The sequence below is a fragment of the Notothenia rossii genome, assembly GCF_949606895.1.
Source record: "Notothenia rossii genome assembly, chromosome: 12".
Taxonomy (NCBI): domain Eukaryota; kingdom Metazoa; phylum Chordata; class Actinopteri; order Perciformes; family Nototheniidae; genus Notothenia; species Notothenia rossii.
The window spans coordinates 20,351,192-20,377,903 of NC_136911.1; the positions used below are offsets into that span (position 1 = coordinate 20,351,192).

Here is a 26,712-nt window from a genome sequence, read left to right on the forward strand (position 1 = left end):
TTTATGATTATCCTTCGGTGTTTGTTATTTAATAACTGTTTGCATGCTATATATTTGTGACAGGCGTGGCGGACAACGTCATCGCTTCCAGTTAACTTCCTCTATTTAAAAAGGTACACGCGCACATCATAGCATCAAAGCCTCGCGTGTGACCCGGGAGTATGTGACAGTGACAGAGAGGGAGAGCATCAAAGCGGAGGCACACCAACATGATTGCTGGTGAGTCAGAAAATACTGTTATTGTGAGGGTTGCTGAGTAAATAAAAAAAGGCCAGGTTGCAGTAAGGAATATAAATGTTGCTGTTTAGCCAAATGTAGTCCGAAATCATTTTCAGTTTTTTTTAGTATATTGCATTTTTGTATTTAACCTATGTAAAATGGTTTGTTACCTTAAAAAACGAAATGTTTACTCATGAAATATAATTTAATGTTGACATTCACCTGTAGTTTAAAATTCCAGTAAGAGGAACCTAGATCGTGCTCCCTTCATGAGAGACGGACACTTCATAATTCATCATTCAAAGCTACACAATTAATGCAATCATTAACTCTGTTATTAAAACACAGTTAAGCCCTCACATCATTGTATCCCTGTAATAACCAACTAAAACTCCAAGTAATCAGGTTTTAAATTATGTTTACAAATGTGTGTTTAAAAAAAAAATGTATTGTGTCCTTTATTAGCACTTTGAATATTAACATATAGTAGAGGTAATAATAAGCACATTAATACAAAATAAAAAAGATGCAATTAAGAACATATAAAGACTTATAAAAACTTAAAACTGCATATAGGGATTGATTCACGTAAACACCTGTGTATATAAAGGGACATAAACAATCATTTTGCAATAAATACTAATCAATAAACCACTGGAAGTACTTAACATAAGCAATGTTGTTTTTTGTTTCTTTGATTGCATTTATCTTGTATTCATTTAGAATGGCCGAAAGCTATTTAGTGAGTATACAAATAGATTACATTTTTTATTTTTGACCAGGTATCGTTGTGCTGTGTGCTGTCAGGCTGCTCTGCTCTGATGGTGTCGCAGCGCAGAATCAGGCCTGCGTGCCAAATCATGAGGTACGAGCAGCAAAGGTCCTATCTGTGTTTCAACTGAGCAATTCAGTTAAATCTATGAACTTGTTTTTCTGGCTTACTATATATTTATGAAGCATTATTGAGTCAAGGCAAAAAGTTATTAACGTGAATGATGTACGGACTGAGGGTTGGTAATATATTGAATTTACATAACAGGTTTTACAGATCATTATATCATGTAATGTTTATTTACGCCAGTTGCTGCTAGAATCTCATTGCCTATTGTCTTCCAAACATAAGGCCTAGCAGAATGAACAAAGATTTGTTGATTGTTTCTTAAATGTGGACTCACTTAGAAACCGAAAAAAAAAAACTGCAGAGCAACAAGAGGTTGTGAAACATCGAAAAGGGAAATGGCAAAAACTTGACCAAAATTAAAAGTTGTATTTCTTCTTATCAGTTAGACATCTGTCAGTTTGTGTCATTTTCATAACATATTTTTAAGAAACACAACCAAGACAAGGGGTTGAAGTCACAGAAGAGGCATCATTCTAAGACCTCAATTAACCTATTAATGTTTAATGCCTTAAGGCACATGTGTCAAACTCAAGGCCCGGGGGCCAAATCAGGCCCTTGGTGGATTTCATTTCGGCCCGCAGGATAATTTCTAATTACTATTAGATCTGGCCCGCCGGCATATTGCACGCACACCTTCACTCCATCCTGAGGGTCTCCTCAGCTCAGAGCCTGAGCCCAAACATTGATGAACCTGCACCCAAGATGAGATGCCAAGTATCTGAGCTAGCATCACAGAGCAGAACACTGAGTTTAATGGATGTTTCCTTCTGCACTTTGTTTCTGGAGACAACAGGGCATGTTTGGTTTCTCTTTGAGGGAAATAGTTTTGTTGAAGCTGTTGTTGGCCTGTGGAAAAATGTAATTATAAGAAATGACTCTGGAAAAGCTGCAGATAGAGCCATAAGAAATGAATGAACTGATTATTTAATGTTTAATGTTATTTTTATAGGCAATCATTTAAGCTTTGTTAGTTCCAGGTTGGGTTCCAGTTATGTGCAACAAGTTAATTTCAATAAGTTCTGCAATAAACATAGAACCAGTCCGGCCCTCGACTAGTACCCATTTTTAAATTTTGGGCCACTGTGTATTTGAGTTTGACCCCCCTGCCTTAAGGGGACCGTTCAAAAATCCGATTTGTTCTTCTTACCTGTAGTGCTTTTTATCAATCTATATTGTTTTAGTGTGAGTTGCTAAGGGAGGTAGAAATTGGCTGTAGAGATGTCTGCCTTCACTCAAATACACACACAAGTTTGTAAAGCTGAGTTGAAAAACGGATCTATCCACAGACCTTTATGTGAACGACTGTTTGAGATGTTAACATTAATGTGAACTGTCCCTTTGAAACGACAGGTATAAAGTCAGCTTTTCTTGTAAATGTGTTTTTCACCCCTATAGACAAAATCTTGATCGTGCTACCACACCAAAAGCTACTTAACGCAGGGTGATTGAATGTCAACCCTTGTCTTTTAGGTGGAGTGTTTAGCACCGGCGGACCATCTGAATGCGTCTGGGTTAGTCAGCGTTGAGGTGTGTGTCGGTAAGAAACTCATCATCTCCCTGCAGCACTTCTCCGAACAGCCTGTTTGCAGCTGGATCCGAGGAGCAGACACAGTAATCACAGTGTAAGTGAATTATTAACTGTTCTCACTTTTAATATGTATTTTTATATATTGAATGTTTTATTTAAACCTCATCAGAAATGGGAGTGACTCCCTGGTCCTACCCAAGCTTTCTGAGGCTGATTCAGGGGAGTACACGCTGAGATGTGAAACCAGCGACGGGGACAGTTCCTCAATGAATGTGTCTCTGAAAGTAGCCATGAGTGAGTTCCAGCTCTCTGATATCTCCTCATCTCTGCTATGCTAAGTCAGACTGCCAACAAACACTGTGATACTGAAAACTAAGTCAAATATTTGTTTTTATAGAACGTCCCTCAAAACCAAAGCTGACAATTGACAAAGATGATATCCGATTTAAATCCCCTTCTTTGACATGCATCTCTGAGGACTGCCCTCAGCCCACTCTCAAATGGACTGGGTAAGATGTTAGCCATTACGTTTGTATTCATGATTCAGAGTAGTTGGATTTTCTAAATGTTGATCCTCCTTTTGAACAGAAACAGAGATGGGAAAGTTGTTTCTGCAAACAGTGGACGTGCACAAATCGTTATATCCACCAGTGAATATTCTGAGACAGGAGTGATGTGCTGTGCCACTAACGCTAGAGGACAAGAATGCTCCCAACTGTATGACTATGGTAATTCAATATCTCAACAAATGAATTCAATACATCAATGATCAAAGACGTACATTTAGCACGTTTTGAACCACCTGAAACGTGGGAGGAAAAGCCGTTCATGTGCTAGCAAATAGTAATTGGAGTAAATCAAATCTGTGTTTCAGACCTGGACAGTGAATTCATGAAAGATGATGAGGTTTCTAATTTGACTCTGAGCCCTGGTGAGCCTTTACTTCTTCGCTGTCGAGCGACAAACGCGTATAAGATGATTGAACTTGGGTGGGAAAAGGGCAGAAACAAATTGGACATCGAAACAAATGGATGCTCGTCTAAAGTCAAGAGAGAGGTATTTAGACCAACTTTAATTCTCAGTAGTAAAGCATAAATCCCAAACTATAGCTTTATCCAAATAATATGAAAAATGTTTTTATCCCAGATCTGCATTAAATCTGACGTACATGGAAGAAGTTGGATGCGCTACCTGTTTATCGAATCAGCGAGCAGTGACCACAGTGGCACTTATACCTGCAGGAAACCAAACAACAACAATACAAAGTCTGTCAACATTCAGGTCCGAGGTTAGTTTCACCGGATTGAACTTTCTCATTTAAACTGTTGACATGTTTGTACTGCTTGTACACGTACTGATTTGGCTCCTGTGTTGCCCCAGCTGAGGGTTTCCTCTCCGTCCAGCTGAATAAAAGCAAGATCCTCCACGCTCACGACGCCTCCGGATCCTGTCTGCAGGCCAGTGTTTCCTACCACCCTGTGCTGGAGAAGTGCTACTGGGAGACTCCTGATAAAACAGAGATCGAATGCAAAAAGAAGACTTGGGTTACAAAACACAGGTAGCTGCATGAAGCTGGGGCTGGACTCCTGAATCAATGCTCACATACATTTGAAGCGCTGAAAATACTCCCAGGATTTGTATTATTATTCATGAGGTATGACTTTTGCATGGTTTCATATTTATTTTCTCAGGACTGTGAAGCTATGTGTCCCACTCAAATCCGGAGATTATAAATTACACGTGGAAGCTGGAGGACTAAAAGAAACAAAAACCATATCAGTGTGTGTTGAAGGTAAGAGAGAGTTTGTCTCATTTGTATTAACTCTGACACATTATACCTGTAAGCGTTCAAAGGAGATTGACTATTGACGGGGACAGTTCCTCAATGAATGTGTCTCTGAAAGTAGCCATGAGTGAGTTCCAGCTCTCTGATATCTCCTCATCTCTGCTATGCTAGGTCAGACTGCCAACAAACACTGTGATACTGAAAACTAAGTAAAATATTTGTTTTTATAGATCGTCCCTCAAAACCAAAGCTGACAATTGACAAAGATGATATCCGATTTAAATCCCCTTCTTTGACATGCATCTCTGAGGACTGCTCTCAGCCCACTCTCAAATGGACTGGGTAAGATGTTAGCCATTACGTTTGTATTCATGATTCAGAGTATATCAGAGTAGTTGGGTTTTCTAAATGTTGATCCTCCTTTTGAACAGAAACAGAGATGGGAAAGTTGTTTCTGCAAACAGTGGACGTGCACAAATCGTTATATCCACCAGTGAATATTCTGAGACAGGAGTGATGTGCTGTGCCACTAACGCTAGAGGACAAGAATGCTCCCAACTGTATGACTATGGTAATTCAATATCTCAACAAATGAATTCAATACATCAATGATCAAAGATGTACATTTAGCATGTTTTGAACCACCTGAAACGTGGGAGGAAAAGCCGTTCATGTGCTAGCAAATAGTAATTGGAGTAAATCAAATCTGTGTTTCAGACCTGGACAGTGAATTCATGAAAGATGATGAGGTTTCTAATTTGACTGTGAGCCCTGGTGAGCCTTTACTTCTTCGCTGTCGAGCGACAAATGCGTATAGGAGGATTGAACTTGGGTGGGAAAAGGGCAGAAACAAATTGGACATCGGAACAAATGGATGCTCGTCTAAAGTCAAGAGAGAGGTATTTAGACCAACTTTAATTCTCTGTAGTAAAGCATAAATACCAAACTATAGCATTATCCAAATAATATGAAAAATGTTTTTATCCCAGATCTGCATTAAATCTGACATACATGGAAGAAGTTGGATGCGCTACCTGTTTATCGAATCAGCGAGCAGTGACCACAGTGGCACTTATACCTGCAGGAAACCAAACAACAACAATACAAAGTCTGTCAACATTCAGGTCCAAGGTTAGTTTCACCGGATTGAACTTTCTCATTTAAACTGTTGACATGTTTGTACTACTTGTACACGTACTGATTTGGCTCCTGTGTTGCCCCAGCTGAGGGTTTCCTCTCCGTCCAGCTGAATAAAAGCAAGATCCTCCCCGCTCACGACGCCTCCGGATCCTGTCTGCAGGCCAGTGTTTCCTACCACCCTGTGCTGGAGAAGTGCTACTGGGAGACTCCTGATGAAACAGAGATCGAATGCAAAAAGAAGACTTGGATTACAAAACACAGGTAGCTGCATGAAGCTGGGGCTGGACTCCTGAATCAATGCTCACGTACATTTGAAGCGCTGAAAATACTGTATAATCCCAGGATTTGTATTATTATTCATGAGGTATGACTTTTGCATGGTTTCATATTTATTTTCTCAGGACTGTGAAGCTATGTGTCCCACTCAAATCCGGAGATTATAAATTACACGTGGAAGCTGGAGGACTAAAAGAAACAAAAACCATATCAGTGTGTGTTGCAGGTAAGAGAGAGTGTGTCTCATTGGTATTAACTCCTACACATTATACCTGGAAACGTTCAAAGGAGATTGACTATTGACTTTGTTACAGACCCGCCAAAGTTCAGATTCGAGGACATCAATAACACCTTCACTTTTAAGACTGTGGCTCTTGTGCCGGCAAATTACACCTGGAAGTCCTGTGTTTTGTCGAATGACAGGTATGCTCTCTGTCAGGTTGTCACGTTATGGCCTCTGTTGTGCACCCAGATTTCCTCACCTCCCCGCTCTCTGTCTCAAAGCAGCTGTGAAACCGTGTTTAACTCGAGTGATATCCCAGGAGCGTCTCACACAGACTCTGACGTCTCCTGTCAGAAGACCATCAGGAGCTCTCTGAGCAGAAGTCAAGTGACAGGAAACAATTTATGGTTCTGCCTGACAAACTCACTCGGCTCCTGGTGCCAACACCGCTACATAATAGGCAATAGAGGACTAGACAATAAAGGACCCCGTACAGGAATGTCCTCCGGAGGTAGGGAGATTCATTTTCACATTTCACAACATCAAATGAAAGTGTTTGTATCTCATGGTACTTTCCTCTTTCTCGGTTTTAGCTGCTCCAAATGTTGACAACAAAAGCTTGCTGATGCTGAAAGTTGGCAGTTTGTTTCTGGTCATGGCTTTGGCAGTAGTTAGCGTGGTGCTCATTTACTTTGTCAAAAAGAAGGTACGTTTTGCACTCTGACACACACAAAACACACGCTCACAAAAAGACATGACACTTACTACTTTGTGTTTCCAACAGAAACCTCAGTACCAGCCTCAGCTTCAGATGATCCAGATGGTTGGACCCAATGACAATGATTACATCTACATTAACTTCAAGGACTTTGGTTACGACAAGCAATGGGAGTTCCCCCGGGAGAACCTGGAACTGGGTATGAAGTGAACTACACCCCCAAACACGATACCAGACTTCAGAGGTGGACGAACTAAACACATCCTTTACTTGAGTAAAAGTACTGATACAATCATGTAAAAATGTACTCGGACACATTGCACATGATAGGTTAAGGGGCGGTTCATCTCTAAGCGGTTGACCAATCACAACAGAGCCGGCCAGCTAACCAATCAGAGCAGACTGGGCTCTGGTTTCAGACAGAGGGTGAAAAGAGGTGCTGCAGCAGTTTGAAAAAAATAAGTTCAGTCAAGTTTAAAATAAATGCATTGCTCTTAAATGTAGAAAAGAGTTACAAGTACCTATAAAAGTGAACTCCCCTAAAATCTCTCCTGCCTGTTTGGATGTGTGCTGAGTGTCCTTGTGTCCTTGTGTCCTCCGCAGGTCCAGAACTGGGCTCTGGGGCTTTTGGCACGGTGGTCCAAGCTACGGCTTACGGCATCAACAAGGCTGGAGTCTCGCAGCAGGTGGCCGTCAAGATGCTTAAAGGTCAGCGTTTCATTTATTTCGTCCGTGGAGGAAATGCAAACATGCTATGAAGGTCATTTCAGCAGCTGTTGTGATATTTGACGCTGCAGAGAAACACCAGACTGTGGAGAAAGAGGCCCTGATGTCCGAGCTGAAGATGCTGACTCACATCGGTCACCACGCAAACATTGTTAACCTGTTGGGGGCATGCACAGACTCAGGTACAGTTGGTGGTGATTGTAAGCTAATAACACACAGGAACAAGAAATGTGTATATGCATCACTAATATTCTTTCCCCACATGTTTGTATTTGTTTCCCTCATGCAGGACCCACGTACCTGATTTTCCAGTACTGCTGTTATGGGGATCTTCTGAACTACCTTAAGACAAACAGAGATCTCTACCACAAGTGTGTCACCGACGCTTTCACCAAGGACCGATTCAGCAGCATTTACCACAACCTGCAGCCCAACAAAAGCTCCAGGTGGGGAAACACGGGGTAGGATCTATATCTATATAAGTGAAGGCATATCTAGAAATTGACTTAAGTTCACCTTTGTGTTTTTTTCAGTGAGGTAGACAAAGCAGCGGATAATTACATGCCCATGCACCGCTTTACCACCGGAGGGCAGGAGGACATCGCCCTGCTCCCCATCAACCTCAACAACAGCATTGAAGGTGATAAAGTACCTCCTGCATGTTAGATCACGTTCAGTTTTTCGTCCACAGAGTAGCAGATCCTTCTGAGTTTTTGACTGACACTAACTCATGCCGGTTTCTCTGCAGAACCTTTGATTTACGAAGACCCGGACGATCTGACGGACGACTCGCAGACGCTGACCTTCGACGACCTGCTCAGCTTCGCCTTCCAGGTGGCCAAAGGCATGGAGTTCCTCTCCTCCAAGAATGTAAGAGACAAAGGGCCACACTGTTAAAACGTCCCACATTCACACCATGCTCAGCCCCATACTGTACAATCAATGGTTCTAGTTAATATGTAGTATTTAGTGTATTGTTATGGGTTAATTAGGCAGACAAAACAAGCTGTTTGAGGAATTTAGGTGATCGTTTTGGGCATTTTTCAGTAATATATGACATTCTTTAAATAAACTATTGATTAATCCTGAAAGAAAATCTGCATATTAATTGGTAGTTTGAAAAAAAGGCTAATTTGTAAATAGGAAGACTTAATTTTATCAACATATATGTGTTATCACACTCTTGAATTTTAGATATAATCTTAACTTTTCTTGATTAAACATTCCTAGCTAGGGATCTCCCGATCACCTTTTTTTGCTCCCGATCCGATTCCGATCATTTGATTTTGACAATTTGCCGATACCAATTTTTCCCGATCCGATCTTTATGCAATGCATTAAGAGAAAAAAAAGAAAAAGAGCATTCAAGTTGTCCCTTAAGGTTATTTTTTTATTTAAATTGGATATTCTATCCAACATGGAAATAGCTTCTTTCTTTCACAGCAGCATTGGATCAGTTCAGTTGTGCAGCATTGGATCAAAACAAAATAAAACTTATCAGTACTCGTTAGCTTACTGCTACAATTAGACACTGCGCCCTGCCCACTCTGTTGCCAGATTTGAGAGAAATAAGCAACCAGGGGCCGTATTCACAAAGCATGTTATCTTACCGCTAGGAGTGCTCCTAACTCGCGCTAAAACATTTTACGTAGGAGTTTTTTCTTAAAAGTTATTCACAAAGCCGCTGAGACCTACTCATTCTAAGGATAAATCACTAAGAGTGAACTAAGAGTGACGCGCCGTTGCTATGGATTACGTCGATTCTCGTGCATGAGTTTAGAAGCGGTCAGTACGGTGATTGGTTGTTCAGAGCAGGCGGTCTCGGTGAAACTCATCCGCAACATCCCACAAACGAGCCCACTAAATCACCGAAAAACAAGGAAATAGCCTCGGCTAGAAATGTATTCCTATCAAATAGTTATGGACAGTGCAGTTAGCAGAATACACGCATGATGACAAGTTTGTGCAGACCACGATAATGACGTTGTATATGCACGTTAAAGATAACATAAATACAAATACGTAAATTGCATTAAATCAAGGGGGCAATTGAAAGCACCCTGCAAACTATTATCCAATGAGCATATTTCCAGCACTTAAACACTTTCAATAACAGCCCATACCGCCGTTCAAGTCCCCCTATCATGATGAATGAAAACAATCTGCGTGTTGATGGAATGTACTTTCTTTCTCATGACGAACACGTCCTCATCCTTTGATGGCGCAATTATTTTTATGTGCGTCCCGTCAATAGCACCGACCACACCGGGCATACCTGCAATTGCCATGAAGTTGGCTTTGATCCTGTGTAGTTGTTGATTGTCCAAAGGAAACCGGATAAACTGTTGGATGATATGTGGTCTAGAGAGCGCGTTGATTTTTTGGTTTATGGCACGGCTGACTGATGGTTGCGATATTCCTAAATCGTCGGCATTGCAAAGTTGCATTTTCCCTGTTGCTAAATATCGTAGTGTTGCCAAACATTTTATTTCCGGACTAATCGGGTTATTCCTGTTAGTCGGGCATGTTATTGCATCCCGCACTAATTCCACAACAAGTTTGATAGCCTCACGATTTAGCCTATATCTCTTGATCAATTCACAGTCTTCCATTGTCTCCAAAACATTTCGTCTCGCAGCCATTTTCAGATTCTTTGTGAATAGGTCTTACTGAGTTAGGAGTCCTCTCGAGGATTTTTAAGCTCTCCCAGACTTAGGTGCTACTTTTAGGCCTAAAACACTTTGTGAATTGCTCTTAGTGAATAAAATTAGGAGTCCTACATTTAAGACTGACACGCCCATTATGTTTAGGAGTTTCTCCTAAATTCGCCAGTTAGGAGCTACTTTTAGCCCTAAGATCCTTTGTGAATACGGCCCCTGGTCTATGAAAACAAGCCCCAAAGAAGCAACACATACATGATGTTGTGTAATTTGAAACCAAGACTAAGGCCTCAGGATGACTTTAAGACTTGAACATGGTCATTTTTGTTTTGTAACATTGAACACAAAATTTCAAAAAAAGTATTTCAAAAAAAAAAAAATTGTAAAAAAAATCCCGATCCCCGATTATTTTCCTCCCGACTCCGATCTTTTGAAAATCACGTGATCGGCTCCGATCCCCGATCACGTGATCGGATCGGGACATCTCTATTCCTAGCCTATTGTATCTCCAACTGTAGTTCAGTTTGAGACACATTTTTATGGGTTTTATAAAAGATAACTGTTTTCAACCTCCATTTTAGTCAAGTAAATAGATTTACAAGGAATACAAAATGTGTAAATGTCATACTGCACACTGAGGCTTGGTGTTTGTGGGTTATGTGTTTGACTCCTGATTGGTCCGTCTGTCTGCAGTGCATCCATCGTGACCTGGCAGCTCGTAACGTGTTGGTGACGAAGGGCAGAATGGCGAAGATCGGCGACTTCGGACTGGCTCGGGACATCGACAACGACTCCAACTACGTCGTGAGAGGAAATGTACGTCAGACATTTACATTAAATCATTCATTGGTTGTATTTGTTTTATCCTTTCACACATTTCATGGGTGACGTGGCTTTGCAGGTGCGTTTGCCAGTGAAGTGGATGGCACCAGAGAGCACCTTCCAGGGCATCTACACCATGAAGAGTGACGTCTGGGCCTATGGCATTCTGCTCTGGGAGATCTTCTCACTCGGTAATCCTCTACCAGCTTTTTACATGAGGGGCACATTGAAAAGACAAGCACATGATCAACTCTGTCTGTGTGACTCTCAGGCGTTACTCCGTACCCGGGCATGAAGGTGGACCACGCGTTCTATTCAATGATCGAGAGAGGATTTAAGATGGAGTGTCCTTACTACGCCAACGAGTCTGTGTGAGTGTCACCTGATGCATGCAACCCTTGTATTTCAATAGATTTAGTACACAGAATAACCTCTAGACCAGGGGTGTCAAACTCAAGGCCCGGGGACCAAATCCGGCCCGCGACTTCATTTTATGCGGCCCCGCAAGAGCTTGCAAAGAATATAATACGTTTATTATACGGTTACATTCCACTTTACAGAAGCACGTTGCCCATAAACTACATGTCCCACAATGCATCTCGTTTTGTGACATGTGTGCTGAAGAGATTTGCAATTATTTGCCCTGGACTTCTGCTTTCAGACGTAGTTAATTACTAAGTTGTTATCCTATCCGATAATAATCAAATTCAGAGGCAATAATGTAATATAATACATTTAGATAGTTACAACCGGCCCTTTGAGTGCAACCTTTATGGGAATGTGGCCCGCGATGAAATTGAGTTTGACACCCCTGCTCTAGACTCTATGATAAAGTTCAAATGTTTTTTTTTTTCATAATAATCACTATGAAGAGTAGATGTAAAAACTGTATATAAATATAGATTTTTAAATGCGTGGCCACGTCTAGCAGTGATGGAAAGTTACTCGGTACTAATGTGATGTACTCGAGTACATTTTTAAGGCTTGTTTCCGATTCCTGCTTCTTCCTTCCCAGATTTATTAGGACATGTTGTCCTTCTTACTTCACTGCAGTTATTTAGGAACTTACTTCATTTAAAACAATTCAAATATTCAGCTTGTAATAAAATATTTGACCTTGTTATGATGTATTGTTTCACTTTAGTAAAGCATCCTTACTGTTTTCAACACCAAACAGTAGTTCATGTGCCTGTTGACTTCTAGTTATCGTTTGTAACTGAGAATCCAGTTACAATATATCAAATCTGCTTTCTCCATGACTTACTTCTGCAGGTACGGGATGATGTGTAAGTGTTGGGCTCTGGATGCCTGCGACCGGCCATCTTTCTCCAAACTGGTGTCCTTCATGTGTGATCAGCTGACAGACAGAGAGGAGCAGGTATGTCAACATAAAATGAGTAGAAAGGAAGAAAACTTTAATCATTTTCAGCTCCACAGAAATATTAATATTGTTTCCATTCCCTTCGTCTTTCAGCTGTACCATAACATGCTCAATCAGGAATCCAGCATCTACCAGAACGCAGCCCCCATTTTGGACATTTCTGCCTTGACACAACAAAACGAGAACAAGGCGGCCAACGATTACTGTCGAACCCACGCGACTGAAGAGAGCAAAGCAGAAGTGTCTGATACTGTGGCCGCTGAGGAGAAGCTGAAGACATCTGATGCAGAGTGATAACCTTTCACCGAATGCATTTTGACCAAACATGCCTTAAATATTCATTTTTTATATGTTTCTCATAGTATCTCAAGATAACCATAGAATGCACTTGCTTTATATCCTTTTATAATATTGTCAGAAAAACAAGATTTTATAAAATGTGGCCTGAATATAAAAAAAAAGTGTTTTTGTTTTATATTTTTTAATTGTGGAGCTAAAAAACAGTTTCAGGGATACAAATTCTCAGGACTATAGAAATGTTGAAAATAGAGTTCTTACTTTTCATGCCTGCATATTTTATCAGTATAACATGTATTTGTATGCACTGGTAAAAATGTTGTTATATTTTTTTATACTATGTGAGCAGCTATTACTTAAACCAGTTTATGTGCACTTATATATTGTTATTATCAAAGCAAGCTTTTTCTACTCTGAAAAGTGGATTTCTTATGTGCCTTTGGTTTTGTAAGCATTATACCTGCAATAAAATACACATTAAACAATAAAAGGTTAACAACAATGAGTGTGCATGTTTCTGATATGTCAAAAGTGATGTTCATAGTCTACAATCAATCAATCAATCAATGTTTATTTAAATAGCCCAATATCACAAATGTTACATTTATCTCAGTGGACTTCATAGTTTGTACAGCAGAGGTGCCCAGTACGTCGACCGCGGTCGACCGGTCGACCGCGGGGGCAATGCTGGTAGATCGCGAGTCATTCATAAATTAAAAAAAATCCAGCTCCGTTAAAATAGACAAAACAGGTTTTGATCCCTCCTCCTTTGGCCTCCCTGCCACTTAATTCAGGAGTTGACTTGATTGACAGAAAAAGCGACCTATTGCTTTCCAGTCTGTTAACACAGAATGCAAAGCGATACAAAATCAGTCAAGTGCCGGGAGAGACAAACAACAAAATGAGTGCGGGAACGAGCAAAAAGCTAAAGACATACCACTTCCACACAGAATGGGAGGGAGAATCTTTGTTTGTGATGTCACATTCAAAGGTTATTTGCCTTATTTGTAAAGCAAGCGTCGCTCTGCCAAAGAAAGGTAACGTGGAGAGGCATTATCGGAGTGTTCACAAGGCATATGACAGCGACTTCCCTCCGAGTAGCGAGTTGAGAAAGAGAAAGGTCATGTATTATTGCTACACAAACATTATCTCTTAGTCTTAGTGTCGCCAACTCGTTTCTAACATGCAAAAAGACAAAGAAATGCGTCTATGGTCGGTGTATTTTCGACCTTTCCAATCCAGAAGAGATCTCTCTCTCCCCCGTCTGTTTGCAAGGGGGCGGGGCAGTTTACACACACGCAGCTGCTACATGCAGCAACACACGGAGGAGATGGTGGAGAGAAGCGCTCCAAGGTGTGGTTACATGTTACCCGTCTTGAGGTGGACAATGCTCGTCACCAAAAGAGTTTAGCATGTAAGGGCGGTAACACGAGCAATTTGTCTAAACATTTAGCAAAAGTGCACCACATTCAGACGGAGGAATGCACCGGGTTCGACTGTCTTTCGAGTAGCTCTGTAGCCCCATCCACGAGTAACGTTTCCACGTCAGGTGTTATGTATGCTAGCAGCAACACACGGAGTTAACTACATTATACAAACATGGGTTAATGATTAGAGGTAACTGAGTTATTTATTTTGTTAAAGTTTCAGCTATTCTGTTTACAGTTCTGTCATCAGATTATTTAATAAGATTTGTTAAAACATTGTTGTTTCTTTTGATGTGAAATATTATTTATTTAATTCAAATAAAAAGCAATGTTAATTTTGTTCACAATTTGTTAAGTTAATTTAATAATATATGTATTTTTGAATCAAGTATTCATCTTTATTGTCTTCATTGTTAGTTTCCACATGCCTAAAACAACCTCAAACTAAATCTAAAAGTTGATGGCTAAATAAGAGCGTTTGAGAAATTGTGCAAGGCACACAGTAGTAGTCCGAATAGTCGATTAATCGTTTCATTAATCTATAGATTAATCGATAATCCAATTAGTCGTTTGTTGCAGCCCTATTGTAGTTATCCCATGTAAAAATAAAACGTGTTATTCAGCAACCCTTGCAATTTGGGTTTTTATTTTTGGTTGGTAGACCTCGGTTAGCTGGTCATTTCAAAAGTAGCTCACCAGCCAAAAAAGTGTGGGCACCCCTGTTGTACAGAATATCAGTATGACAACACGACACCCTCTGTCCTTAGACCCTCTGTCCTTAGACCCTCAAATCGTACAAGGAAACACTTCCAGAGAAACCCCACAGTTTAAAGGGGAACATGGGAGAAACCTCAGGGAGAGCAACAGAGTAGGGATCCCTCTCCCAGGACGGACAGACGTGCAATAGATGCCGTGTGTGAATCGAAAAGATAATACATTTACAGCGTAGGTAGACCAAATGTTTGGAAATGCATGAGTCTATAATAAGAAGATGAATCAAAGAGGATGTCAACAATCCTGTGGGAGCCATCAGGGAAGTAGTATGATGAGAGTCAGGCAGGAACACAGAGACATGTTCAGCCACGACTCGAAGTCCAGGACTCAGGATAGAGGATCCAGGACACAGGACACATGGTTCAGGATCCAGGACACAGACAGGACCGCAGCAACAGGATCAGCCACGACTCAGGATCCAGGCGTAGATAGACACCAAAAAGGAATTTGGGGGAAGCTGGGTTTTTGGGAACATGAGAGTACACAGGACAGACAGAAGGAAGGAAGAAGTAAGGTGTCCCCCGACAGTCTAAGCCTATAGCAGCAAACTAACGTGTCTACGTACATGAACTCCCTTAGGATAGGGTGAGGGAAAAGAGTAGGAACTAAGATGTATGCGCCACATCTATACCATGAGCGCATTGCTCCTAAAAAGTATTTTTGGCACTGACACCAATCAACAGTTGTGCGTCGACTCGGCAGGGATCAAGGCACGTATATGCCTCTCCCTGCTTCCACCGTCTACCACACAACCAAATTACATCCTTACCATCAGTAAGGAAAAAGAGTAAGAACTCAAATGTATAGGAGAAGAGGCACAACGTGTCTACGTCAATGCACTCTTATTAGATTATTTGATCAACTATAAGCTTTATCAAAAAGGAAGGTCTTAAGCGCACTCTTAAAAACGGATAGGGTGTCTGCCGCCCGAACACAAACTGGAAGCTGATTCCACAAAAGTGGAGCTTGATAAGAAAAGGCTCTGGCTCCCATTGTACTTTTAGAGACTCGAGGAACAACCAACAACCCTGCATTCTTGGAGCGCAATGCCCTAGTAGGACAGTAGGGTGTAACGAGTTCTTTAAGGTAAGATGGCGTCTGCCCATTAAGCGCTTTGTAGGCGAGAAGAAGAATTTTAAATTCTATCCTGTGTTCTATAGGGAGCCAGTGTAAGGCAGCCAGAACAGGAGTAATGTGGTCCCTTTTCCTAACTCTGGTTAGTACACGAGCTACAGCATTTTGAACCAGCTGAAGCGACTTAACTGACTTCTTGGTACACCCTGATAATAAGGAGTTACAATAATCCAGCCTTGAAGTAACAAATGCATGGACTAGTTTCTCTGCATCGTGTTGAGGAAAGATATGCCTACAATAACACTTTGGTTCAACATATCTGGTAAAAACTCCCCAATTGTTGTGATACATGTTGCAATTACTTTGAATTTGTACATTGTACATGCCAGCAGGGCAGGACTCAAACCCCTGTGGTAAAAGTCAGGCTGTATGGGTTAAAAAAACAAACATTGTACAGCAGGAGGAGGAGTTTCCCCTCCCCTCGGAAGAGGAAGTATTAAATACGCAGTTTACCTGGAGAGGCTGCAGACGGTGAGCATATTTAGGAATATTCACCTTCACACGTTTTGAGGGGGCACAAAACAGTCCTAGACATTAAATTACTTATGATATATTAGGAAGAAAGGACACTTATTTACCGCTGATAAAATTGCATCTAGGTTGCATAGTTACAAATGTACTTCTGTTTTTCCCAATAGGCCTTGAACAGTATCAATACCTGTACCTGTTTCCACTTGAATCCATTTCCTTCATATGAAGTCAAGCATTTGTTTGTTTTTAATTATATGCATGGATGAGAAATAGAGAACTGAGGAGAAAGTAAACCAATAGCAGGAAAGACAATAAATAGCCCAACCCAGGAAAAAAACATTTTGACATGTGTGAGTTTCTTTCTTTACACACTAGGAGACGCCAGAGATCAGTACACCTCTTAAAGAAGTATCTCAAATGTGCATCTATGTTTGACAGTTACCTATACAGAAAACTCCTCTTTCCAACACCAAATGACTGGCTGCAGATCTGACAAAGAACATATTAACCACAGCAGGGAGCTTCTCTGTGTCAGTCCAACAGTGCATTAACCCCTTGTTACAAACGCTTGTCCGAAGGTCATTTAAACACTGTCCAACTACTGGAGAGAGTCCCTGCATGAACATGGACATCGCAACAGTAAATGCTCTCCCTTATGAGGACTTCGTGGATATTCTGGGCAACGTGGTGGAGAAGTGTCCCATAATAACAGCTGCTGTGTGGTCGGGGCGTCCCTTCCTGAGCCTGGCTGCTTTGGAGGCTGCAATCAGTGAATTCATCGATGCTCTCCCAGAATCAGGTGAGATACAGACGTAAACAAATATGGGACTTTTTTACATGTTAAGTTTGTGTCGCCGCTTTTGAGGTTGTTTGTCCTTAAATGTGTTTAACTCTTAGTGCAATGACACTGATACACAGCGTGTGAACGCTGTTTTAATTATATTTACTCGAGTACATGTAGCCTACTTCAGTACAATTTTAAGTTACTTTACCTCACAATACAAATGTTATCCTTCCTCATATGTATACTCAACCATTTTTGGAGCTGATATTGTACTTTTTACAACATTACATTTACCTGACGGGTTTATAGATTTAGATTATAGTTAATACAAAATATGAATCAACAACAAAATTAGCTATGATATGATATACTGTATTAGGCTCAGAAATCCAGCAGTAGAGAGTAATCAACTTTACCAGCTGTGATGAACATATCAATGATCATAATCTAGTAATTTATGTGATTCTGAAATGGGCCATAATAAATAATGAGTATGGTTACTTTTATTTATGCTATTATGAAGCCAAAAACGTTTTGTACTTTTACTTCAGCAAGATTGTGAACGCAGGACTTGTAACAGAGTATTTTAAGAATGTAGTTTTGCTTTTGTAAATGATCAGAGTACCTCCACCTGTGTGTCCAGGTAAAGAGGGGATCCTCAGGTGTCACCCAGATCTCGCGGGAAGAGACCTCCAGAGCGGCTCGTTGACCCGGGAGTCCCAGGAGGAGCAGGCAGGGTCCGGGATGGGTGCTCTGAACTCGGGGGAAGCCTCGCGCATGGCCCGGCGGAACCAGGAGTACAAGGAGCGCTTCGGCTTCCCGTTTGTGATCTGCGCCCGGATGCACGACAAGGAGAACATTTTACGAGAGTTGTCCGCGCGGTGCCAGAACGAGCGTGCGGTGGAGAGGGCGCGCGGCATTGAGGAGGTGAAGAAGATATGTCACCTGCGTCTGCAAAGCCTCGTGCTCTCTGACAACAGGTTATGAACTTTAACTGGAGTTTATATTGGATTAGTGCCAGTGTGACCCGGATGTAAAGACTGCCATTGTTCCCACGCCTGATAGGCTTTGTGATAACTTTATTCCAAATGTGTGTTAATCATACTGTACAATGAATTCTTTAAACAATAACATATGTGCACCGTTGATTCTAATTTATCAATTTACATTATATAACCTATATACAAGTGGATAATATGGCAAATAGTCATATTACGCATATATACATTAATAAACTCAATGTATAAACTCACATGTTTGAGGTGTAACATTTGATTCGACCATTTTAGAGTTTGTGCATGCTGAATGCTGTTGCCTGTTGAAGGGGAAATAAATGTAGTCCTTGCATGTGGTTGTCTCAGCATGCACCGTGGTTCCCAAAACTGAAAGAAATGTACATTGATAGACCAAAAGGAGGTGAAGTTAAGGGGTCCTGAAAAATTGGCACTTAATTTAAATGACTTTACTCTAATTGAGACTTTAAGGCTTCACTCACAATTATGAATATTGTATTCCTAATAATATATAAACCTCTCAAATTCTTGTTAGGTTTACATTGAAACACATTCAAATGTCCCAGTAGGCTAAGTCTTTTAGGCTTTACTCTCATTTGGGATTCTTATATTCCTAAAATCAAATTGCATACCTAAAAATCTGTATTTGAAGACTTCCATCGAAACAAATCGAAACGTCCCTGCGGTATGAGTTAGAGTCTATGCAGTCTCTCTGGCTCCGGCTGCGGGGATGGAGTGACCGTGCAGCGGGGAAACAGGAGGGGAGGTGGGGGGAGGTCCGGTAGTGGAGGTGAGCCCCCCGGTGGAGGTGGTGAGCCCCCCCGCGGTGTCCCCCTGGTCCCCGGAGGTGATGGAGGAGTCCTGGTCCGGGTCGGTCCCCCTCCCCCTCCTGCGGTCTTCCTCTTTCTTCCACTTCATGCGCCGGTTCTGGAACCAGATCTTGATGTGTCTCTCCGTGAGGCTGAGGTTCAGCGCCAGCTCCACGCGCCGCGGCCTCGAGATGTACCTGTTGAACAGGAACTCCTTCTCGAGCTCCAGCAGCTGGGCGCGCGTATAGGCAGTCCTTGTGCGTTTGTTTTCCTCTGATTCCGCCATCACGTATGGTCCTGGAGACAAATGGAGATTAGTGTCATTACATTACATTGATTGAGTGTCCTTATGATAACACTTTTGGAATCAGCTAATTATAGGCCTGTGTAGGGTCCCATTTCCTTAAATAAGTTTAATTAAACATTACAAAAAACGTAATCCACACAACATTGTATTCAAGAATTACAAATAGTTTGGGCTTTAAAATAATGACTTTTTAAAACTTTGTATTTTTCTGTATTACATGACAGGGAATAATATGTAATTCGTTTCTCAGAGGCACTTAATTATAACTTGTTTGGAGTAGATCTCAATTAATGTCATTGTAATTAGTCATATGTCATTATATCTTGCACAAGTTAACATCATCTCTAACAGGCAAAGAAAACGAAGTGTAAAATTGTCTTCTGATTTCCTTTAAATATAAATGTATTCAGTTGTAAAGTTAAAAGGCATTCACAATAACCAGACATAATAGTAATTTCTTAATCCGAGTTGAAATTTGGGAACAACAGGTGATTTGTGGACACGCTAAAGCTGTTCAATCACAGGGTCATGTATTGCTTTTAAATCACAACATTTAATAAATATTTCCAAACGATGTGGTAAATTATTGGTATTTTATTGGTATAAAAACATATGTACAAAATATTATTCAGTTTAGCTTTAATTTTGAAGTTAGTCGTTTTAGTCCTCAGCTTAATAATGCAGAATTGTATTTGATTGGATTTTTTTGCCTGTCCAAACCTAAAATGAATAGTGCATATTAAACAATTACAAATATAATTTATGTCCTTCAAATGTCTTTTTGTGACGATTAAAATGTAAAGTTAAATTGATAATATGAGCAGTCAGATGCAATAAACTATGTAACTTTAATTGAGCATTTTTGGGGAATATACCATTGCGCGTATAAATGCCGATTTGTAGAGGCACACATGATATCTTAAATCCTTTACTTTAAAGCCTTCCGGTTATTTATAAAAAGTCAGCCTTAAGAATTCCTTCAGATTCATCTTGTCTTTTAAAAGCGTGCAGGAATTAATTGACACATGTTCGTTACTCTACAATTTACAATCACAACAACTGTGCGTAAAATAAACCAAAAATACGCAACGTCACAGAGAAGTCCGTATATAGGGACTATGAATAAATGACCAAATTAATAGCCTACATTTGTATTTTAAATGTCCATTGATATGAAAAAAGACAGAACTTTATAGATATATATATATATATATATATATATATATATATATATATATATATATTGTAACTGAAGAGACAGAGAGGAACAGATATACATTCTCCTCACGTTTCTCTGGAGAAAACAGGCTTATCAGAAAACAAACTTATGAGTCTTATAATAAGGATTATGATTGAATCCAAAAGCATCACAGTAAAAGAGAAAAACATGATCTAATAAATGATCATTTAATTTAAACTTGTAAAACTTTACTCAAGCCGGACAGGATAGATCAAACCCGATGTTGGTATTTAGGTGTTTTAACGGCCTATTATACTCTATAGTAGCCTAAACAACCTATTGATACGATTTGTGAATATGTTTTGTAAAGACAAAACCCCACATTTACGATAAGACCTGATAAAAGCAAGCGCTGACCTTCCGGGCCTTTTACACTTTGACTGACAAGGTAAACTGAAACACCTAGGAGCATATTGTTGGGAGCATGATGTCACTGCGGGCCTGAGAAACACCAACTGAGTGCTATGACTACAGAGGGATGTAAATAAGAGTGTACATGTATTCTGAATTAAGCTGAGGTGAAACTGATTCCCATTATGATCATGATGAAAACAAGTTAGAGTTAGCTGTCCCGTCCAGGTGTTCTCAAGGAATTATAGGGTTTAAAACCACAAAATTCATTAAATGTTTCCAGATTGTGCGTTTATTTTTGGTTTGGTATTATTATTTAATTTGGCATTTTAGTCGTGTGTCATCTGCTAATCAATTCCGAACAATAAAAAGACACAAGTGCATAGGAAACAATGACAAATATTGGTCCATCACATGTCTCTGTGTTGTAAGATAAACTTCAGCTACTTGTTTAACTAAACTATGCAACTTTATTTGAGCATGTTTCGGGAACACAAGGCTTAAAAACTGATTTGTATAAAAGCGTTACCTGCCCACTGCCCCTTCCAGGTGTGCGAGTGAGACTTGGTGCTTTTCATCCAGGGGAAAGGCAGATGATATCTGCTCTGGTCCCCCGTGTCTCCATAGCCTGCAGCCGGCTGGAGAGGCTGCTGCTGGAGCCCCGGGTGTTGGTGGTGCAGCTGAGTCAAACCTGGGTCCTCCCGCATGGGGAGACTGTAAGAGGCCGAGATGTCAGGAAGGCTGGCCGTCTCCAAGGCTCCCATGGCCGGCGGAGTGTAGACGGAGTGCCGGCTCATGTAGAGGCACGGCGGCGGGCTGTGGCTGTAGTCCTCCGCCTGAGATCTCTGGTAGGCACAGGAGTCTTTAAAAACCTGGGAAGGGTAGTAATGATCTTCCCGATTCATGGCTTCCGAGGTCCCGCACATGTACAGTACCTGCGCCTTTCTGCTCCACCTGAAAGTGGCGCAACTGCGAGGCCCGGGCGGCTCCACACAGGTGAGTCACTTTGACACCATGTGACTCTGCAGCGACCTGGCCATTGGCTTCACTGTTTGCAGACCTGAGAGAGCCCAGTTTCCAGGATCTTCTGCAGCCTGTGGGATTTTCAGTAAATCAATGGCACTCTGTAAATACCTGGCACCCACCTGTGTTTGGAGACAGGTGAATCTGAGAAATGGTTATAGAGGTCTGGCATAAACACGCTTCGCTTGCAGGACTGTCCTCAAACAATACGCCATCGACACTTTATATGGATGTCCACTGTCTGCACTGCATAAATCGATATGTATGGGCGCAAACATTGGCAGACCTGCCAGATAAGAGACCTGGATGGAGGGACAGTTGTCTTGGAAACTCTGGTGAAACGCTCAAACAACATACAGCCTTTTGGTTTCATTTGTCTACACCTTTCTGAGTTTAAGATGTACCCAATGCATCATTTAACACCATTTAGAAAGGCCGGGCCCTGCACGAAGGACCCTCAGAGTTAACAAACACAGGGTTGCACTCTTGCCATGTTTGCTAGCCATTAGCCTTTAGCAGGTGTGTGTTCGCCCCATTAAACAGCCGCTCTCCTGGTTAACCAATTAAGGTTGGAGTGAGCAACAGAACTCAATTAACCTGCACAGTGACCCCACAACCTGGCAAACTCACCTGTGCGTTTATGCAACATTTCTAGCCACGTGATCAGAGTGATTTACCTGGTTTTCATGAAAATCACCCCGGCTTTTACCGTGATAGTGTGTATCAAAGGTCTATTTGCACTGAGTTCTTCAAAAGCAATTATGGCACTTTCCACCGTATCTTAATGGGGCACTCAGCGATGCAATAAAGTTCAAGTAAACCAATTCTATACAAATCACCCCCTGCACTATGCCTTAATGGTGTTTATATTTGATCATTGTTCTAAAGAGGAAGGAAACAGTTAACCCGAGCTGCTCTCCACTACACTGGAGGTGGACAATGTGATTTATGAAGCATGAGGATGTTAAACGCATGTTAGTTGACTTTTTCCAGACCCAGAATTTGGAGTAATGGCTTTAGCGAGGAGTAATGCAGCTTACATGTAGATATAACACATCCATGGGTTATCATGAACACAGAGAATGGCGGTTGCCTAGCTTATAAAACGCTGTTATAAAAGCACATGGAGACACGCCATAGGGAAGATACAGACAGCATCTCTTTCAAGCTTGAGTTCATGTCCATCTGCTGTCCTGAAACCGCAGTGACCCCACTCAAACGCATGGACGCTTAATCGCTGCATTATTAGTGTTATAGTAAAGTTATCGTTATTACAGCTTTATTAAATCACTATTAATCCACCGCTTGTTCAACAGGACACATGTAGGAGTGTCAGGAAAACACAACTTCTTTTCTCCTTTGACAAACAAAACCGTTTCTGATAGCCGGTGTCGACATGTCCAAAAGGTTTGACATGCGATAAAATGTGCTTACCCAGTGGCGACAGCGGCACGGCTTGTGTAAACATTATGACCTGTGGATAATGACAGAAGAATGGTAATGACAATATAATAGAAATCAAACGTCCCCGGCTGTAGGTGAAACGCAGTAACACCAAACTATGAGTCATGTGAGCAGGGAGGGAAAGAAACTGTTATGTGAAAAGTGCTGGGCTGTAACGGCCTCTTGATATTTTATTAACTCTTTTTTTGTGGAAAATCTGGGGTGGAAGGACAGTAAAACGATATGTTGCTTGCTTTATGAGTCATCAATTTAACCTCATGAACTACAAAATGGTTAATTTTCAAAGTGAACAGTAACAAGAGAACATTTTCCATCCGCAGGAATACAAATTCAAGTCTCTTCAAACGGGTAAACAGAGGTCTTTTGGTCTGCCAGCAGCTCTGAGGTGTTCAGTGTTCACCTTTCTGGAGTTAGTGTCAAATCACAGTCTTTACTCATGAAGCCTGTCTTTGTCTCTGTTGTGTCCGTCCCTCCCGTGTCTCTGGTCCCTGTTGTCTTTGTGGCTCCTCTCTTTGTCTCGATCTTGCTTCTTCTCTTTGTGATGGTGTGTATGGTCTGTGCGATGGTGGTCTCTGGGAGGCGTTCTGCTGCGGCGGCGGCTCCTCTCCGGGGACTTGCTTCTCGTCCTCGAGTGTCCGTCCCGTGAGTCTCCGTCCCGTGAGTCTCCGCTGCGCCGCTGAAGGTTGGTGGAGCGCAGCGTGTTGAGCAGGAAGCGCTTGTTGGTGCTTCTCAGGGGACACTTTAACCTGAAGGACAGGACAGACAACCTTTAAAACTCTCATTTACCTTTGATACTGAGGATGGCTGGCTACTAGAGAGCATAATGTATTTTCATTCAAAAGGCCCTGCTTACTAAGATGCTGTACCCGGATATTTATATTTTTAGTAGAATTTACAATTTATAACCGAATCACAATCATTTAAAACTCTCAAGATTGCAGCTATAACTAAACACTGAGGTAATGACAGTTTTTTGTACGGGTTATTTCCATTTTTAAAGTATATTACAAGTTGATTTATTTCATGCCAAAACATGGTTAATTCAGAATATGCCCACTACTTTATTAATTTTAGGCTTTGAATTATATAGGTCTTTGTGGTATTTCATGCCGCTGAGAATAAAAAATTAAATAGTATAGTGATGAAAATAAAATAGGAATCCTGGCTAAATCTCTGCAAATACCAAACCCTAGAAAAAAGTACTACACCGTGTATTTTTTAAATATTACAAAAAATATCTGGGATCTGTTGATTTCTCAACTCAAATTGTTTTTACGATCTTCAACAATTTTAACACATATCGCCTATTTTCCTCCTATTGTGCAGCCCTATCATATTATAAGAACATTTCTATGTAGCATGTAGTTGTAGTGTTATAATCACAGACCCTGGTGAGAGTAGTTCTGTGCAACAGTAGCCACTTGAGGTCGTAAACAAACAAACTAGTCGAGAATAAAGCATAGAAACACGACAGATTGCACTGAATCTTAACACAAGGAAGAAAATGGCCTCGGTGCGAGCACAGCTGAGCAGCAGGCACATGTCCACCATGACAGCTGATGCAGATGGCATGTCAGACATATCACTCACCATCCTGCGGGGCCCATGGTCTCTGCTCTCACTCGCGCTCTGTCCGTCTCCTTCAGAAGCTCCTCCACCGCACGCCTGCACACGACACCACATGGAGAGAGGACACAGACGTGGAGTTAAGTAACTAAGTACATTTACTCAAGGACAATTGTGAGATATTAGTACTTTACTTGAGATTGTTTTGCTTCTTTGTACTTCTTCCCCACTAGAATTCAGAGGTTAATCGTGTACTTTACACTTATTATAATTATTTATTTACCTTAGAATAAGAAGAGGTACCAGAGAGTGTAGGAATACTCAGTTACAAGTAAAAGTCCTGCATTCAAAATGTTACTCAAGTAAAAGTACAAAAGTATTAGCATCAAAATATACTTAGAGTACAAAAAGTAGAAATACCCAATTTCCAGTATGTCTCATATCAGATAAAAAATATATAACATGTTTGTATTATAATTATTACTAATGCACGAATGTCAATTGGTAAAGGTGGGTTTATTTAAATGAATTAAATCAGACTTTAGTTAAATTCCCAAGCTACCCTTCGGTATACAAAGTCATTCAAACAAGCTGCACCTTCACCAGCTTTGATAACACTTTAATGGTCAATCATTATAAAACATATCATAGATATTATTCTGAAATGGACCAATCTGCACAATGAATACTTTTACGTTTGGTATTTTGATGGTAATACTTCTGTATTTTTACTTGATTAACTTTTTGAAGGCTGGGCTTGTACTGGTAACATACACTGAGGTACTTCTACTTTTACTTAAGTACAAGATCTGAGTACTTCTCCCACCTCTGTTGAGGACACAGGTAGCACAAACCCTCACGGGGGAGCCAAGGAGGGGATGTTTTAATTAAGCGAGAGAAAGCGGAGAGATACAGAGGAGAAAGTGAGTCGTTAGTGTCCTGGTTTGACCCGAGCAGCTGAATCAGCATCAGGAGAGGAGAACCACTCGTTTATCCGACCTTTGACCACAGAACAGGCGGCTAATAACTGGGAAATAGTGGCTGGGTTTCATTACAACCACTCTCGTCTTACACAGGAAATACAAACAGCTGTGGACCAGAAATATCCCCTTCCTAACTGGTGGAGGCGTGCTAAGGTTTAAAAAAGACTAGCTAGAAACGTAAGCAGCCGTTAGCAGAAGATAAGCAACAAAGTAGTTCCTCACTTTTCCAGTTCGTTGTCCTCTGCCATCGCGTCCTTGTAACTCACACGCTGTAATAAAGTTAATTGGATTAAAATCGATGTTATCTTAATTAACGCTAGCAACCATTTCTGTTTACTTCGCCGCGAGGTCCTTCAACCAAGGACCCGTGTTTTTAGATGTTCTTAGAGATGCCTGATAGTAAAGCAACTTTCAATCTTTTTGTGACATTAAACCTAGACACAACTATCTATCTATTTTTTTTATCCATATATCTTCATCTGGAAAAGGAGCAATAGCAATGCACATCATCTGATACCAGTGGTGAATAACATGGAGAACTGAATTGATAGTTTATGAGCCATTATTAGTTGTTTCCTAACATCCATATCTACAGATTAATCTCGAATCAGCGTCTTAGTCTTAATTTGCTAATTGTTATTAAATGCTACAAACATTAAGTCAACATTAAAATCCATACTTTCACATTA

The 26,712-nt window shown here is 40.9% G+C and overlaps 4 protein-coding genes across 7 annotated transcripts; 2 read left to right on the forward strand and 2 right to left on the reverse strand.

Moving 5' to 3' along the window:
- Window positions 1-90: 90 nt before the first annotated feature.
- On the forward strand, window positions 91-13,179 carry LOC307026133 (receptor-type tyrosine-protein kinase FLT3-like). 4 transcript variants are annotated; one of them, XM_079661281.1, is made up of 30 exons: window positions 91-219; window positions 1,002-1,084; window positions 2,591-2,742; window positions 2,818-2,942; window positions 3,046-3,157; window positions 3,237-3,376; window positions 3,523-3,704; window positions 3,795-3,936; window positions 4,029-4,206; window positions 4,340-4,440; window positions 4,665-4,776; window positions 4,866-5,005; window positions 5,152-5,333; window positions 5,424-5,565; window positions 5,658-5,835; window positions 5,976-6,076; window positions 6,165-6,273; window positions 6,355-6,584; window positions 6,667-6,779; window positions 6,858-6,990; window positions 7,395-7,499; window positions 7,589-7,699; window positions 7,807-7,963; window positions 8,051-8,157; window positions 8,266-8,387; window positions 10,871-10,993; window positions 11,079-11,190; window positions 11,271-11,370; window positions 12,272-12,377; window positions 12,474-13,179. In XM_079661281.1, exons 1-30 carry the CDS (start codon window positions 210-212, stop codon window positions 12,672-12,674), a joined length of 3,909 nt encoding a protein of 1,302 aa, XP_079517407.1. In that variant the 5' UTR covers window positions 91-209; the 3' UTR covers window positions 12,675-13,179. The 4 variants fall into 4 exon arrangements, with proteins under 4 accessions (XP_079517407.1, XP_079517408.1, XP_079517409.1 ...); XM_079661282.1 differs by having other exon boundaries at window positions 6,358-6,584; XM_079661283.1 differs by having other exon boundaries at window positions 3,243-3,376.
- Window positions 13,180-16,399: 3,220 nt separating this feature from the next.
- urad (ureidoimidazoline (2-oxo-4-hydroxy-4-carboxy-5-) decarboxylase) lies at window positions 16,400-18,519 on the forward strand. Its single transcript, XM_079661702.1, has 3 exons — window positions 16,400-16,483; window positions 17,062-17,282; window positions 17,911-18,519. The coding sequence occupies exons 2-3, from the start codon at window positions 17,102-17,104 to the stop codon at window positions 18,252-18,254; spliced, it is 525 nt and encodes a 174-aa protein (XP_079517828.1). The 5' UTR covers window positions 16,400-16,483; window positions 17,062-17,101; the 3' UTR covers window positions 18,255-18,519.
- On the reverse strand, window positions 18,314-23,457 carry pdx1 (pancreatic and duodenal homeobox 1). Its single transcript, XM_079661701.1, has 2 exons — window positions 21,517-23,457; window positions 18,314-19,386 (listed from the first exon to the last, which is right to left on the reverse strand). Exons 1-2 carry the CDS (start codon window positions 21,911-21,913, stop codon window positions 18,980-18,982), a joined length of 804 nt encoding a protein of 267 aa, XP_079517827.1. The 5' UTR covers window positions 21,914-23,457; the 3' UTR covers window positions 18,314-18,979.
- A 154-nt stretch (window positions 23,458-23,611) lies between these two features.
- Window positions 23,612-26,405, reverse strand: LOC307026361 (uncharacterized protein). The gene is made up of 3 exons (XM_079661703.1): window positions 26,246-26,405; window positions 25,065-25,139; window positions 23,612-24,220 (listed from the first exon to the last, which is right to left on the reverse strand). The coding sequence occupies exons 1-3, from the start codon at window positions 26,269-26,271 to the stop codon at window positions 23,905-23,907; spliced, it is 417 nt and encodes a 138-aa protein (XP_079517829.1). The 5' UTR covers window positions 26,272-26,405; the 3' UTR covers window positions 23,612-23,904.
- Window positions 26,406-26,712: the final 307 nt, after the last annotated feature.